Raw genomic sequence first — 14,266 nt, 5'->3', positions numbered from 1 at the left:
ATGATGCACTGAAACACTGAAACTTATGACTGGTTTTGTGGTCCAGGGTCACATTTGTTTGCATGCTGTGTGTGAATATTTTGACAGTCATTCAGGTCCTTTCACTGCACAGTAGAGGAATTAGAGAGGAACAATAAGTAGATGAGTGATGTTGGGAGACCATTGTGTAATAGGAGGTGAACAGATAGCTGGCATTTTCCAGAGCTGAATAAAACCCATTTTGCAGGGGGCACTGGGTCCGTGTTTCCCACAACACACAGGAGTCAGTTCGCTCCAGGGTTTCATCTGAAGAGACGTTACGGTTGAAGGAAAAAGTGGAGTCCCACAACGCGCAGCGGCAAACTAGGACCTGGCCCGCTCTCCTCCAGTTCCTCCCTTCAGGTATCGCTCGCGCTCTCCAGTCGACCGTGGATCGGTGGAGTGAGATGCACCCACAGCGTCCGCTACCCCAGGCCATGCCCTCCTCACTGGGTCAGAACCTGAGAGATGCAGCTCTGAGGATGGGCCATGGCAAGAACTTGCTAGGAGGGAATGTGGCTTATGGAGTTATCCAGTCTCTTAAAGAGTGCCTCTACTTTCTGCTCTGCTGCTGGTGCATCAAAGAAATCCTGGACTAAGAGAAAGGTAAATTAAAAATATATATATTAATAATAATAATAATTATTATTATTATTATTATTATTTTATGATGTCTACAAAAAGAAAATCATGTTTTTAGTATGAATTATATTATAGTATTTATAAATTATTTGAATTAGCATTTTTTATATCTAATTTTTATCTGTTTATTTATTTTTTAATTATATCTTTTTTATTTAATATCAAATGTTAATTTAGTTATTTATTATTATTCTTTTTTCATTTAGTACATTAACTACTTTCAGTTTAAGGAATAGTTTTTTTTGTTTTTGTTTTTTTGATATTTTGAAGACTTAACCAAACACTTTCTGGTCCCATGGATTGAATATTTTATTATTATTATTATTATAGCACTAGCATCTAAAAACAACCAGCGTTTTAGTATGAATTATATTATAGTATTTATTCATATTTTGAATTAGCATTTTTATATGTAATTTATTTTATATATAATATTTATTTTATCAGAATTGTATTTATTTGACATCTAATTTATGTATTTTAAATCTAATTTTTATTTATTTTATATCTAATATGTATTTATTTTACATCTAATTTTATTTATATATTTTATATCTATTTTTATTTATTTTATATTTAATAATTATTTATTTTACATCTATTTTGTAATTATTTAGTTATTTTCCCCCAGTGATTTATTTATTTTACAAATAATGTATTTATTTATTAATGCATTGTTTCTCATTTATTTTATATATAATATTTATTTATTTTACATCTAATTTTATTTATTTGATATCTGTTTTGTATTTATTTTTTTATTTCTTTCTTTCTTTTACATCTAATTTTTATTTATTTTCCCCAGTAATTTATTTTATATCATTTTTATTTATCTATTTTGTTTTTATTTATTTCAAACTTTCATTTATGTATTTTACATCTAGTTCTTTAAAATGTATTTAATATCAAATTTGTATTTATTTATTAAACATCTAATTTTATTTTTTGTTTATTTATTTATTTTATAGCAAATATTTGTTTATTTTACAAATTAGATTTTTATTACATTCTGTCATCATTTACTCACTCTCAGGGTTTTCCAAACCAGTTTGAGTTCATATTTTGATATTTTAAAGAATGTTAGTAACCAAACAATTTCTGGTCCCATTGATTTCCATAGTATTTTATTATATTAATACTATTATTTAATAGTAACAAGCAACTGTTTGGTTAACCAACATTCTTCAAAATATATACTTATTTATGTTCAACAAAAGAAAGAAACTCAAAATTTAGGGGGGGGGGGGGGGGGGATTATTTATTTAAGTGCCAAGGCAACATTTCTAATTTTTCTTTAAGGTTTTGTCTAATATTTATGCTTTATTTCAGTTATAGCTTTTTAATCATTTTTCATTTTAATTTAAGTAGCAAGCTCTACGAGGTTTCAGTAACTATAAGATGTTAATGTTAATGTCAAACAGTACTTAAATGTTAATTTATATTGCTTATTTAAACATTTACTGAAACAAAACAAGGGCTCACAAACATTTAAACCTTGACCTTTTTTAAATGTGTGCAATCTAGTGATCCGACCATTAGAGGGCGCTGTATGCAACTGAAAAAATCTAATAAATATACTATTGTGACACCTGAATACATTTCATATTACTAAATTAGTGGATTAATCGTCAGATGATATTTAAAACAGCTGTACAGTGATATTTATGATGTTTCCTTTTTCAGAACCTTTGAGCTGGTGGATGATTCATCACAGATGTGTTGATGCTTTGGCCTGAATCCACATCTCTTCACACAATGCAGAAACACGACTACTAGAGCCTGCTGTAGTAATGCACTCACATCACAGACCACATCACAGTCAACATGATGGTGGTATTCAAGCATGTTTTAAACGACACTGTTAAATTATGCAATAAATAAAAAAGAAAAAAAAAAACGGACTGTGTAATTCTTTTTAAATAGCTCACATAAAAGACCCCAAGGCCAATGGGTTCAAATTTATGGTACAAACTGTGACCATAGAACGTAGGCCTAATAGTTTCAATGTAAAAACACTACTACTAGTACTACCGTGAAATATTATGTATATTATATATTATGTGAATACAAATGCAACAAATACAGTTTGCTGCTGTAAAAATCAATTAAACATTTAAATGCAAGTAGGTGAAACCTCCTCCGTAATTGTTAACATTTTCGTAAGTAACTGATTTAATTACAGATTACAGTTACATTTATTTTGTAATTAAATTTCGTAACTCTGTAACATGTAAGTTACTCCCAAACACTGGTGTTATAATACATGCTGAAACAGGTAGGCAGCATATCAGATGCTTTATGCAAATAAATAGGCTGTTGTAAACCGAGGCATTACACTAAGGCCAGTTTAGAGTCACTTATCTGTAGAGTTTCTGAAAAAAAAAGTAGGTTATGCTTGCTCATGCAAAACTCTTCACTGCAATGCTAGTGTGTTTTGGATAGTTGATAATACATTTTATACACTTGCTAATGGTGTGGTTTTATGTTACTATGCACTGCAGATTGTATTTTCTAAGTGGATGCTTACCAAACCAAGTCAAAAAGTGATATAAGCATGTCCACAGTGAAACTGGGGTCCCTAAATATGTTTCACGTCACATTTTCAAAAGTCTAGTCTCATTTTATAAATAACTATAAAATTATAGTATTTTTTAAATACAAAGCAGTTCAGTAGGTTCTTAAGACACATTAGGAAAAACATAAATCCAAATAAGGATACAATAGAGCGTTTGCACTTACAGTCAAGCCCAAAATTATTCATACCCCTGGCAAATTCTTACTTAAAGTTACTTTTATTCAAAAAACGTTTTTTTTTTTGACCGGAAATGACACAGGCTTCTCCCAAAACATATTAAGACGTTGTACAAGAGGCATCATTGTGGAAAAAAATATTTCTCAGCTTTTATTTACATTTGAATAAAAAAAAAGCGGCATGTCCAAAATTATTCATACCCTTTGCAAACTGTCACAGTCTATGGAAAAATACAAAGTTCCATACCATTCCAAATAGTCCAAGCTGTTCTAAAGCATCCTAATTACCCTGATTCATTGGAAACAGCTGTTTTAATCAACTCAACAGGTGAAAAACAGAAGCTCTCTGCTGTTGGTTTGTGGACAGTCATGGCTAAGACAAAGGAGCTCACTGAGGACCTGCGGCTGCGCATTGTGGCTGCTCACAAGTCAGGAAAGGGCTATAAGACCATATCTAAATGTTTTGAAGTTCCAGTGACTACAGTGCAAAGTATTATTAAAAATACAAGATGTTCCGCACTCTGAAAAATCTCAGAGGACATGGTCGGAAGCCAAAAGTGACACCTGTGCTGGCCCGGAGGATAGTGAGAGAGGTATAAAAGAATCACCACCAAGGCCATCCTGATGAATCTGGGCTCTGCTGGTGGCAACATCTCAAGGCAGACAGTCCAACAGACACTGCACACCGCTGGGTTCCATGGATGCAGACCAAGGAGGACACCACTTCTCCAGATAAGGCACACAAAAGCCTGCTTGGCCTTTGCAAATGCTCATCTGGACAAAGAAGAAGACTTCTGGACTTCTGTTTTATGGTCAGGTGAAACAAAAATGTAATTGTTTGGCCACAATGATGTAGCCTTTATTTGGCGTAAAAAGGGTAGATAAAGATCAAGGTGATGGCAAGGAGACCCTCCAACCTGAAAGAGTTGGAGCTCATCGCTAAAGATGAATGGGCAAAAATACCAGTGGAGACATGAAAAAAAATGGTCAGCAATTATAGGAAGCGTTTGATTGCTGTAATAGCCAATAAAGGCTTTTCTATTGATTATTGAGAAGGGTATGATTCATTTTGGACATGCCACTTTTTTTCAAATGTAAATAAAAGATGAGTAATATTTTTTTCCACAATGATGCCTCTTGTACATTGTCTTCTTATCTTCTGGGAGACGTCTGTGTCATTTCTAATCAAAAAAAAAACTTTTGAATAAAAGTAACTTCAAGTCAGAATTTGCCAGGAGTATGAATAATTTCGGGCTTGACTGTACGTCATGGTTTGGTCAGTTACCTGGATGCGTGGCCATATTGGAGATGTAAACAACAGCTTGGATTGGACGGTAAATGCACTACTGAATATACTGTCCTGCTAATTCATGCTGTCGAAACCACAGAGAATGTGGAAGCTGCTAAATCATATAGAAAAGGATTTAGTAAGCAGGAAAGGGCACAACATTTTGGCAAACTAAAGTTAACAGATGGTATAGATACAGTATTAATTAAGATATTAGCCTAATATTTCACTACCTGACCGGAAATTATAAGAACAATCACAAATGTTATCAAGATACTTGCTCTGCAAACCCTGGTTCAGTTTGGCCAACCACAAATGCCTTCCTCAGACAGTTTTTTGCACTCTTCTCCTTGATTTGTTATAACATTTGTCAGTCTATAGTACTCCGAATGGTTTTCCTGGTCTAACCGATTAGTACAACCCCAAACATGACAATAATTGACCATTTACAGTGGCAATAATCAGCAAAATATGCCAGTTTCGTTCGGTTCTATAGCATTGTTTACATTCACTGCAGCCAATATGGCCTTTTGATTATGCGTCATGAACACCCTCTATATAACCATAAACAATTGAAGAGCATCACAATTTCCTGTTATTGGGAAAACGTTATATTCATCAGAGCAAGTAGTGACTCAAATCCGTATTTTGTACCAAACAGCTATTGACATTGATTTGAAACTCTAAAAATGTCAAATAACAAAAAGGCACATAAATGATAGCCAACTATATTAAAATCTTGCTTACAGAATACGTAATAGGACGTCCTCTCCATGTTTTACCTAACCAGACTTATATAAGTCATATACATACAGATTGAGGTTTGTTGGCATCCTTTGCCCATTTGTTTAAGCACATGCTCCTCATTTTCATGTCACCTGTGTTTGTCAGTCACAAAAAAAAAACGTGCGCTTTGAAGGACGGAAGATAAAGTGTGCTGTCATTGGCGGAGAACGCAGCTTGTGGGCGGGACAGTGCTAAACGGTAAGCGCTGATTGGTGGAAAACTTTAGAGAGCGAAGGCCTGTCAACAAAACTGCACACTTGAGTTTGCAACTTTGCACAAGACACGAGAGAGTGGTGGAAATTAAAGCGATTTAAACGGCGCACGGTGCTTCAGAGTTACCAGGTATGCTTTTGTTCAATACTTTTAGACTTTTATTGTATTTAACCAACTAACATCGCCTGTACATGCAGCTTATGGGTTTGCTTTTTCTATATTTCCGGTGGCATGTGCATGTGTGTATATGTAAAATCGACATTTGCCTGCAGGTTTTACATTGAACAGTCCCCTTTTGACAACTGCTTCTGCTTAAAATGTACACAGACGTCCAACATCCGTGTAACATACAAACACACAAAGAACATGCGATGCGTAACGTTATATGACGCATGCAAATAATAATTATGCTGATATTTGCATGACGTGAAGATGTGTCCTTGTATGGGCATTATTTGTCGGAGGAGGTGATGGAGGAGATAAGACGGGAACATAGGACCTAATGAAGCTTTTCCTTTACATTTCAAAACAACCTGTCTCACCTGGTTTAACAGTTTAAACATTTATTATGGTAATCATAGTTTCCTTCAAAATAACTTAGAGTTATTGTTGCTTCTGTAAAATAGGCACTATTTTTTATTATCTTATATAATTTAGTTATCGATTTAAAATTGGTTTATAATTGTATTACATCAATGTGAAACTCTATTTAACCTCATAAGAAGCCTTTAATTTTTATTTTTTAAACAATAATAGGCAATAATGTCAGTATTTTAGTAAGCTTAATAAAGCTAAGTCTCTTGTCTGTGAATTAAAAAGTGATATTGTTCAATAAAATAACTTAAAATAATTTCATAATATTTTAAAATATATATATATTATGTTTATTTTGTGTATTTTTGAATGATTTATAATATGAAATCCGCATTTTATCAGTATTTTCAGTTTTTGTAATAGAATTGTCTCGGATAATACCAATTAGGTGCACTTTGTGCTTCTTTCTGTGTTATTTTTAGCTGTTATCTATTTCAGACATTCTTCCATATCCTCAACAACTCTCATGGCTCATGGCTACATTCAAAAAAACTCTCATGGGAGCCACATTATTAGCAGACCCAAATTACTGCGAAAGGAATAAGATCCTTATTAAAGAGTGAAGTGTGTCACAAAGTGGTACGGCGGTGATTAGGCCTCTGAAATTCGCATGGAAGATTCACCATTTCGGCTTAACAGCATCCCATTCTTGCTTGGTTTATGCCAGATCTGTTTAATATTCAGATCTGCTTAATGTTCGAAAGATTTAGCACAAATGGAAGAATGTTTGAATAAGGTGCAGTAATTCATTGAAATGGCTGTTAGTCTTTGACCCACTTGGAAAAGTGGCTCACGTCTGTCTTGGTTTTCTAGTAGTGAGCAGTAGGTCCGTTGCTTTGTTTTTTTCCAGTGCTGTCAGTATGTGTATAACTCCACCATTCTCCTCCTGCATTAATGCCTTTAGGGCTGTTTCGCTTGACATCCTTAGTTACACAGGTCTTTGCCAAAATATTTGCCAGCCAAGGAACAGTTGGTGTAACCAATGGGACAACACAAGGATAATACTAATGAAGTGAAAACTCTTTCACTGCAGCTCCAGCTTTTCACTGTCTCTTTTACTAGAAGAGGCCTGTAGTTTAGATACCGTCCTCATTGAACTCACTCTATTAAAGAAACTTTGTTTTTTTCGATTATGTGTACAGCATATGTGATGCATGCCGAAACAGTAGTTCTATACATGTTGAAGGTCCTTTACACATCCTTTATGTTAACATTTTTGACTCATGCAATGAAACCCAATCTTACAATACAGATTACTCCTACATTTTGTTTTATTTTTCTATTGATTTGTCACCAACACTTGTTTTTCAGTTGCTGGACGGAGCCACTAGGGGGCAATGTCTGAAAACAGCAACAGTGCCAATGGCAACTCCTGGACTCTTCTTACCCCAGAGGTAAAGGTGCGTATGAGTGTCAGAGACCAGGGTGAAAGTCTCTGAGGTCTGAAAATGATTGTGCTGTTGCATGCATACTGTATCTTGAAACAAATGACATTACATTCAGTCTGTCAAATTATTCAAAAAATAAAATGCAACTCATACATGCAGTGACTGCCCACTATTCTTCTGAAAAATCCTTCAGTTTCCACAAATTCTTAGTTTTTAAGCATTTTTGTGTATTTGAACCCTTTCCAACAATGACTGTATGATATTGAGATCCGTCCTTTCACACTGAGGACAACTGAGGGACCCATATGCAACTATTACAGAAGTTTCAAACCCTCACTGATGCTTCAGAAGGAAACGCGATGCAACACAAGCTGGGGAGTGAAAACTTTTGGAATTTTAAGATCAAGGGTAAATTGTACTTGTTTTGTCTTCTTGGAAACATTTAAGTATTTTCTGTGGCTTCTTAAGGGCAGTACTAAATGAAAAAAAAAAAATGATATTTAGGTAAAATAAGAAAAATGTACACATTTTTCTTCTGTTCAAAAGTTTTCACCCCCTGGCTCTTACTGCATTGTTTTGTCTTCTAAAGCATCAGTGAGCGTTTGAACCTTCTGAAATAGTTGCATAGTCCCTTAGTTGTCCTCGGTGTGAAAAGACGGATCTTAAAATCATTGTTGACTGTATTGGGAAAGGGTTCAAATACACAAAAATGCTGAAAAACCAACAAATTTGTGGGACGTGAAGGACTTTTCTGTAGCAGTTTAACTGTTCAGGACAAACAAGGGACTCATGAGTAATCACTAATACACAATAAAAAAAAAAGCTGTGGATAATTCAGATAACAACACAAGAATTAAGTGTGTGTAAACTTTTGAACGGGGTCATTTTTATAAATTCAACTATTATTTTCTCTGTGAAATATCTTATTCAGGTCAGTACTAAATAAAAAAAACAGCACACATTTTGTGTGATCCTTCTTATTTTGGTAAAATAATTAACATTTTACAGATTCTGTAAACTTTTGACGTCAACTGTATATAGGCACATTTTCTTTAAACTAGATGAATACTCACTTTGTAGGATATTGGTGTCAAAACAATGCTAAAATGATATATGAAATTAGGTTTGTTTGACAGAGGCACTTTTCATGCGCAGGAGTCTGGAGTTCAGAATGTGGGTCCTGTAGCTGAAGGTCTTAAGATGGAGGGGCAGCTCTCCAAAGCACCTGAGCCCTCACCAGAGGCCCACAGTGACCTGGAGAAGCACTCCTCTGAAGCATCTGCTCACCAGCCCGAGACCGAGACATCCACACAGTTGCAGTCAGACCCAGCTCTCACCCATGGGTCAGAGCCTCCAGAGCTATCTCAGGTGTCCTTCCTTAATTGCTTTGGTTGATCTAATATCCCCATGACCATAGCACATTGAGATTCAAAAAATTCAGATTCTGTGATTTCATCATCCTTTTGTTTTTATTCCCTTAATGTAAAATAGAGACTAAATCTACTAAAATGTTAACCAGGTAACGTCTCCAGAGACGAGTGAGGGTCGGGCCCAGCTGAATGCAGCACATGTCAATAAAGAGCCAGGTTCTGTCAGTGCCACTGTTGAGGACATCAGCTCCTGGACCCCTGACCATGAGGAACGAGGTCACTCAGAGAGCCCAGTTTCTCCCAGCGCTGATGTCGATTCATTCTCTGACTCATATACTCACATAAGTCTTACCTCCGGAACAAGTCCACTTCCTGCTTCAGTTCGTCAGGAAAAAGACTGGTTCAAATCGGATGAGGATTCTCTGAGGACAACCGCAACTGAAGGTGAGAGACGTGTATAGTTTTTCCTCAGTGTGTTTAAAATCAACTTTGCGTTTATTTGATTTTAAAGGAGTTTGTTTTTAATACTTATCATTTGCTTCTATGTTTTATGTACTGTATATATTTTTAAAGTGTTGTTGGTGGTCAAAACGGAGAGTAACTGCAGTTGGCAGGTCTGTTATGGAATAATGATGGACTTGCATGATGACTGATGGCAGCCTGACAGCTTGATTTCTTGTCATTATTCTTTATTTATGTATAAATACAGCGCGTCTGCTCTGATTACATTTCTGATGCATCATTCTCTCTGTTTTTCGCTCTATTTCTTAAGGTGAACATTTGCTTGTGCCTGCACCCTGAAAACTCTACAGATTGTATTCTGTTTTTATTTACCAAAGCTTTCTAAATGATGTAAGATGGTGTGTTAGTGTTTGTCTTTTTTAAATTTGTGCTCTTTTATGTATTTTGAAGAAAGGTAGGACGCTTCAGCAAAATCATAGTAAGACTTTGGCTTTGGTACTTAAAGGAGAAGTCCGGTGTGATATTGACCTAAAGTGTATTGAATCATGATACCGAGTGTAAAAGTACCTTGCATGTCTCATCTCGGTTTGTGTCCTGCAGTCCGAAATCTGGGGTTAGTTAGCCGACGCTAACAACAGGTTGTCAATGAGGGTTAATAGGGCATCGGAGTAGCCATGTAAATAAATCACTGTTTTATGCCATTTACGAGGCACAAAGTAGCTCCACACTTCATTGGTAGACTTCCAAGGGCCCTGACATTTAAAACGAGACATTGAGAACTCAGAAAAAGCACCTGTAGTTTATTTACAAGAAGATTTATACAGACAGTACCTGCAAGAAATTTACCGGCCGCCGCCATCTTGAATTTAGTCACGATAAGTCATGTTACGAGCAGGAAGGTACTTATCAGGTTATCAACTTAACAGTTTGTAGTTTCCTTCCTGCTCGTCAGATATATATAACCCCAGATTTGGGTCTGCAGGACACAAACCGAGATGAGATACGCAAGGTACGTTCACACTCGGTATCATGATTCAATCCACTTTAGGTCAATATCACACCGGTCTTCTCCTTTAAAGGAGAAGTACACTTCCAGAACAAAATTTACAGATAATTTACTAACCCCCTTGTCATCCAAGATGTTCATTTCTTTCTTTCTTCAGTCGTAAAGAAATTATGTTTTTTGAGGAAAACATTTCAGGATTTCTCTCCATATAATAGACTTCTATGGTTCCTGCAAGTTTAAACTTCCAAATTGCAGTTCCAATGCAGCTTCAAAAGGCTCTAAACAATCCCAGCCAAGGAAGAAGCGTCTTATATAGCAAAACAATTTATACAAATTTACATTTGTATACTTTTTAACCTTGTCTAGCTCTGTGTGAACTCTTTGTTTTCTGATTCAAGACAGTAGGGTATGTCGAAAAAGTCTCCAACTTCTCCAACTTCAAAATCATCCTACATCGCTGTTTTACCTTTTTTGGAAAGAGTGTTTGATCTTCTTTGGACGTTCACTTTGTAAATACTGAGTTGCTACTTCTGCAGCGATGTAGGGCGATTTTGAAGTTGGAGGAGAAAATGAGATGAGTTTTTCGACATACCCTAACTGTCTTGAATCAGAAAACAAAGAGTTTACACAGAGCTAGACAAGACATGCATTTGAGGTTAAAATGTAATTTGACTTTTTTTTTTTTTTTTGGAAAATAACTGGTCGTTTTGCTAGATAAGGCCCTTCTTCTTCCTCGCCTGGGATCGTTTAGTGCCCATTGACGCTGCATTTAAACTGCATTTTGAGAAGTTCAAACTCACAGGCACCATAGAAGTCCACTATATGGAGAGAAATTCTGAATTGTTTTCCTCAATAAACATAATTTATTTGTGACTAAAAAAGGATGGACAAGGGGGTAAGTAAATTGTCTGTAAATTTTTGTTCTGATAGTGAACTTCTTTAAGTAGCTTGTTTAACACATCAGCATAATGTTTTTGTAAAAACCAAGACAAATTTCTTTAAAAAGAAACTGAATGACCCTAAGCTTTTGAACGGTTTTGCAAATGTATGATCATTTTGCTTGAAAGCGCTTTAGTGTGGCATGTTTTAGTCGTTTTGCTAATGTGCAGTGAAAAGAGTTTAATGCTAGATCACTGAAGCTGCAGACCAGACTGTTGATGTGACCGTGGGGAGATCCAGAAATAGAGCCTCAGTCTCAGTACATGAGCGTAGCCTTAATTCACCAGACAACCCTAACCCTACAATCAGAGAACAGTGAATGGTTAATAATATGTTCCAGGGCCAAAAAGGACGTTCATGTCCTACTCTTCCAAATAATGTTAGCTATTACACAAAGACATATGAAGCATCCATAATAGCCCATTAAACTTCAAAAAAAAAAAAACACAAATTTGGTTGCTGCACTAACCAGCTAGAAATATGAAAAGCAATTGTTTGGAATGCAGTTGTTTGGATTGTGTATTTGTGTACAAATCAATAATCATCCCCCAATAATCATGTTTTCTTTTTCTGTGTAGAGTCTAAAGAAGCCTTGGAAACAAACGGAAAGGAGGGGGATGGTTTACGAAAGAGAAAAATCTCCCACCTGGGCTCTTTGGACAGGACTGATCCAGAAGATGATGAAGAGGCAGAGGAGGAAGATTTTCAACCACCTCAAAGAGAAGAGGAAACAGTCTTTTCTTTGAACAAGTGCATCCTTGCAGCTGTCATTCTTCTAGGGCTAGGAACCATTTTCTTCTCCGGTAAGCATGAGGCCCCTTGTTTTCACTTTTGTTTGAATTAAATCAAATGAAACACAAATCACTGTATTCTCTAGATTCATTAGAAATCCAGTCCTTAGCATATTCAAACCAAATATTAAATGTAATTTGAATACTTCCTAAGTATTCAGTACCAAAAAGTGGATCTTTTCAAGTCAGAGTGAGATATATTTAATTAAAATGCTTTCAGATTTTGCTTTTGGAGAGATTTTTCTTATGTAATATAAAATGTATCATTAATAATAAAAAATATGTCAGCATACCAGTTTGAGTGAATCTTTAGGAATTCTAAAACTTTCCATGTTTGAAATTGAATCTCATTTTTTCAGTTTGATTCCATAAATGGGATCAAGACAATGTTCTTAGGTCACCGTTATTAGGTTATTAGTCACTAGAGGCATCTGCATGAACTACATACTCAGACATGTTTGATGGAGATTGAGATTACCACACATTTATGAGGATGGTTATAATCAAGACTCCTGTAAAAGCTGGTATTGAATGTGGTGTGTCATAAAATCGGGGCATGTGACCAAAAGTACTTATGCCATGGCCCATATCACTGAGTGAATTTGAATATGTTCCTGTGTCTGAGACTGAGGTGTATTGTTTCACAGGTATGCTCATGGACCCGGATAGTGGTAGGAAGAGAGAGTGTGTCTGTGTGAGTTTGAATGGAGCAATGAGATGCTTAAACTCAAAGTAGTTTGCTGGTGAATGGATGCTGCAGTTGAAAACATGCATGTGCTTTTTGCATAAGTGCTGGATATGAACCACTGGTTCTTAAAGGGATAGTTCACCCAAAAATGGAAATTCTGTCCTTAATTACTCGCCCTCATTTCATTCCAAACTTGTAAGACCTTCAATCATACACTGAAGAGAATAAATTGTTGAATAAAAGTGTTATTTTTGTTTTCTTTGTGCACAAAAAGTATTCTCGTAGCTTCATAAGATTAAGGTTGAACCACTGATGTCACATGGACTATTTTATAGATGTCCTTACTACATTTCTGGGCCTTGAACGTCAGTTGCGTTGCTGTCTATGCAGGGTCCTAAAGCTCTCGGATTTCATCTAAAATATCTTAATTTGTGTTCTGAAGATAAACATAGGTCTTACAGGTTTGGAACAACATAAGGGTGAGTGATTAATTACAAATTTTTATTTTTTTTGGGTGAACTATCCCTTTAACCTTTGGACTCTGATGCCCCTCATTGTCCACAACGATATTCAAATGACCCATGACCTTTCCATTTATTCATAATTTGCTGGATAAGGGTGAATGATAAGTTTGTTCTACCCGATAAAATATTTTAGAGCTTGGCAAATTTAAAAATGTATATTCATAAAATATATTTTAAAAATGTTCATGGCAGATTCTATGAATTTAAATAACTTTCAGTGTCTAGAAATCTATTTTTTTAACTTGTTCAAGTTATTTAATTATATTTTTTAAAAAGCTTATTTTAATTATTGTTTTGGTAATGCGTTTAAGATTTCTAATGATTTTTTTTTTTTTGTATTTAAGGGGATAGTTCACCCAAAAATGAAAATTGTCATCATGTACTCACCCTAAAGTTGTTCCAGATTTTTATGAGTTTCTTTATTCTGTAAAAATATATTTTAATTATTGTTCGTAACCAAACAGTTGTTGGTCCCCATTGACTTCCATAGCATAGAAAAACAGTTGAAGTCAATAGAGGCCAGAGACTGTTCGGTTACTAACATTTAATCAAAATATTTTGTAAAAGAAAGACATTCATACAGGTTTAGAGCAACTTGAGGGTGAGTAAATAATGACAGAATTTTCATTTTGGGGTGAAAATTGAGAGTTGCAGTTTTCAGGGCACAGGCTAAATTGTTTTCAACTAAACCTTGCTATGTCCAATAATTCATGAAAGTTGCATTTGAAATTGTTTGTGCAGCATGTTTAATTTCTTGTGATGTCAAGTGAATGTTTAACCACTCTGAACTGAGAAAGATTAAAGGA

The 14,266-nt window shown here is 35.3% G+C and overlaps 2 protein-coding genes across 2 annotated transcripts in view; both read left to right on the top strand.

The window, feature by feature from the left end:
- The first annotated feature begins 222 nt into the window (after nt 1-222).
- Nucleotides 223-2,549, top strand: lenep (lens epithelial protein). The gene is made up of 2 exons (XM_073846470.1): nt 223-624; nt 2,344-2,549. Exon 1 carries the CDS (start codon nt 426-428, stop codon nt 615-617), a length of 192 nt encoding a protein of 63 aa, XP_073702571.1. The 5' UTR covers nt 223-425; the 3' UTR covers nt 618-624; nt 2,344-2,549.
- Nucleotides 2,550-5,719: 3,170 nt separating this feature from the next.
- LOC141343201 (uncharacterized) overlaps nt 5,720-14,266 on the top strand; it is a 37,297-nt gene continuing 28,750 nt past the window's right edge. Inside the window, 6 exon segments of the mRNA XM_073847803.1 lie at nt 5,720-5,827; nt 7,604-7,692; nt 8,836-9,048; nt 9,200-9,494; nt 12,036-12,260; nt 12,896-12,919. Coding sequence (XP_073703904.1) covers nt 7,630-7,692; nt 8,836-9,048; nt 9,200-9,494; nt 12,036-12,260; nt 12,896-12,919 — 820 coding nt within the window. The 5' untranslated portion in view covers nt 5,720-5,827; nt 7,604-7,629.

Source organism: Garra rufa, chromosome 9 (genome assembly GCF_049309525.1).
Source record: "Garra rufa chromosome 9, GarRuf1.0, whole genome shotgun sequence".
NCBI lineage: Eukaryota > Metazoa > Chordata > Actinopteri > Cypriniformes > Cyprinidae > Garra > Garra rufa.
Note: the sequence above shows the minus strand (reverse complement) of the source record. Positions and strands in the feature narration are given on the sequence as shown.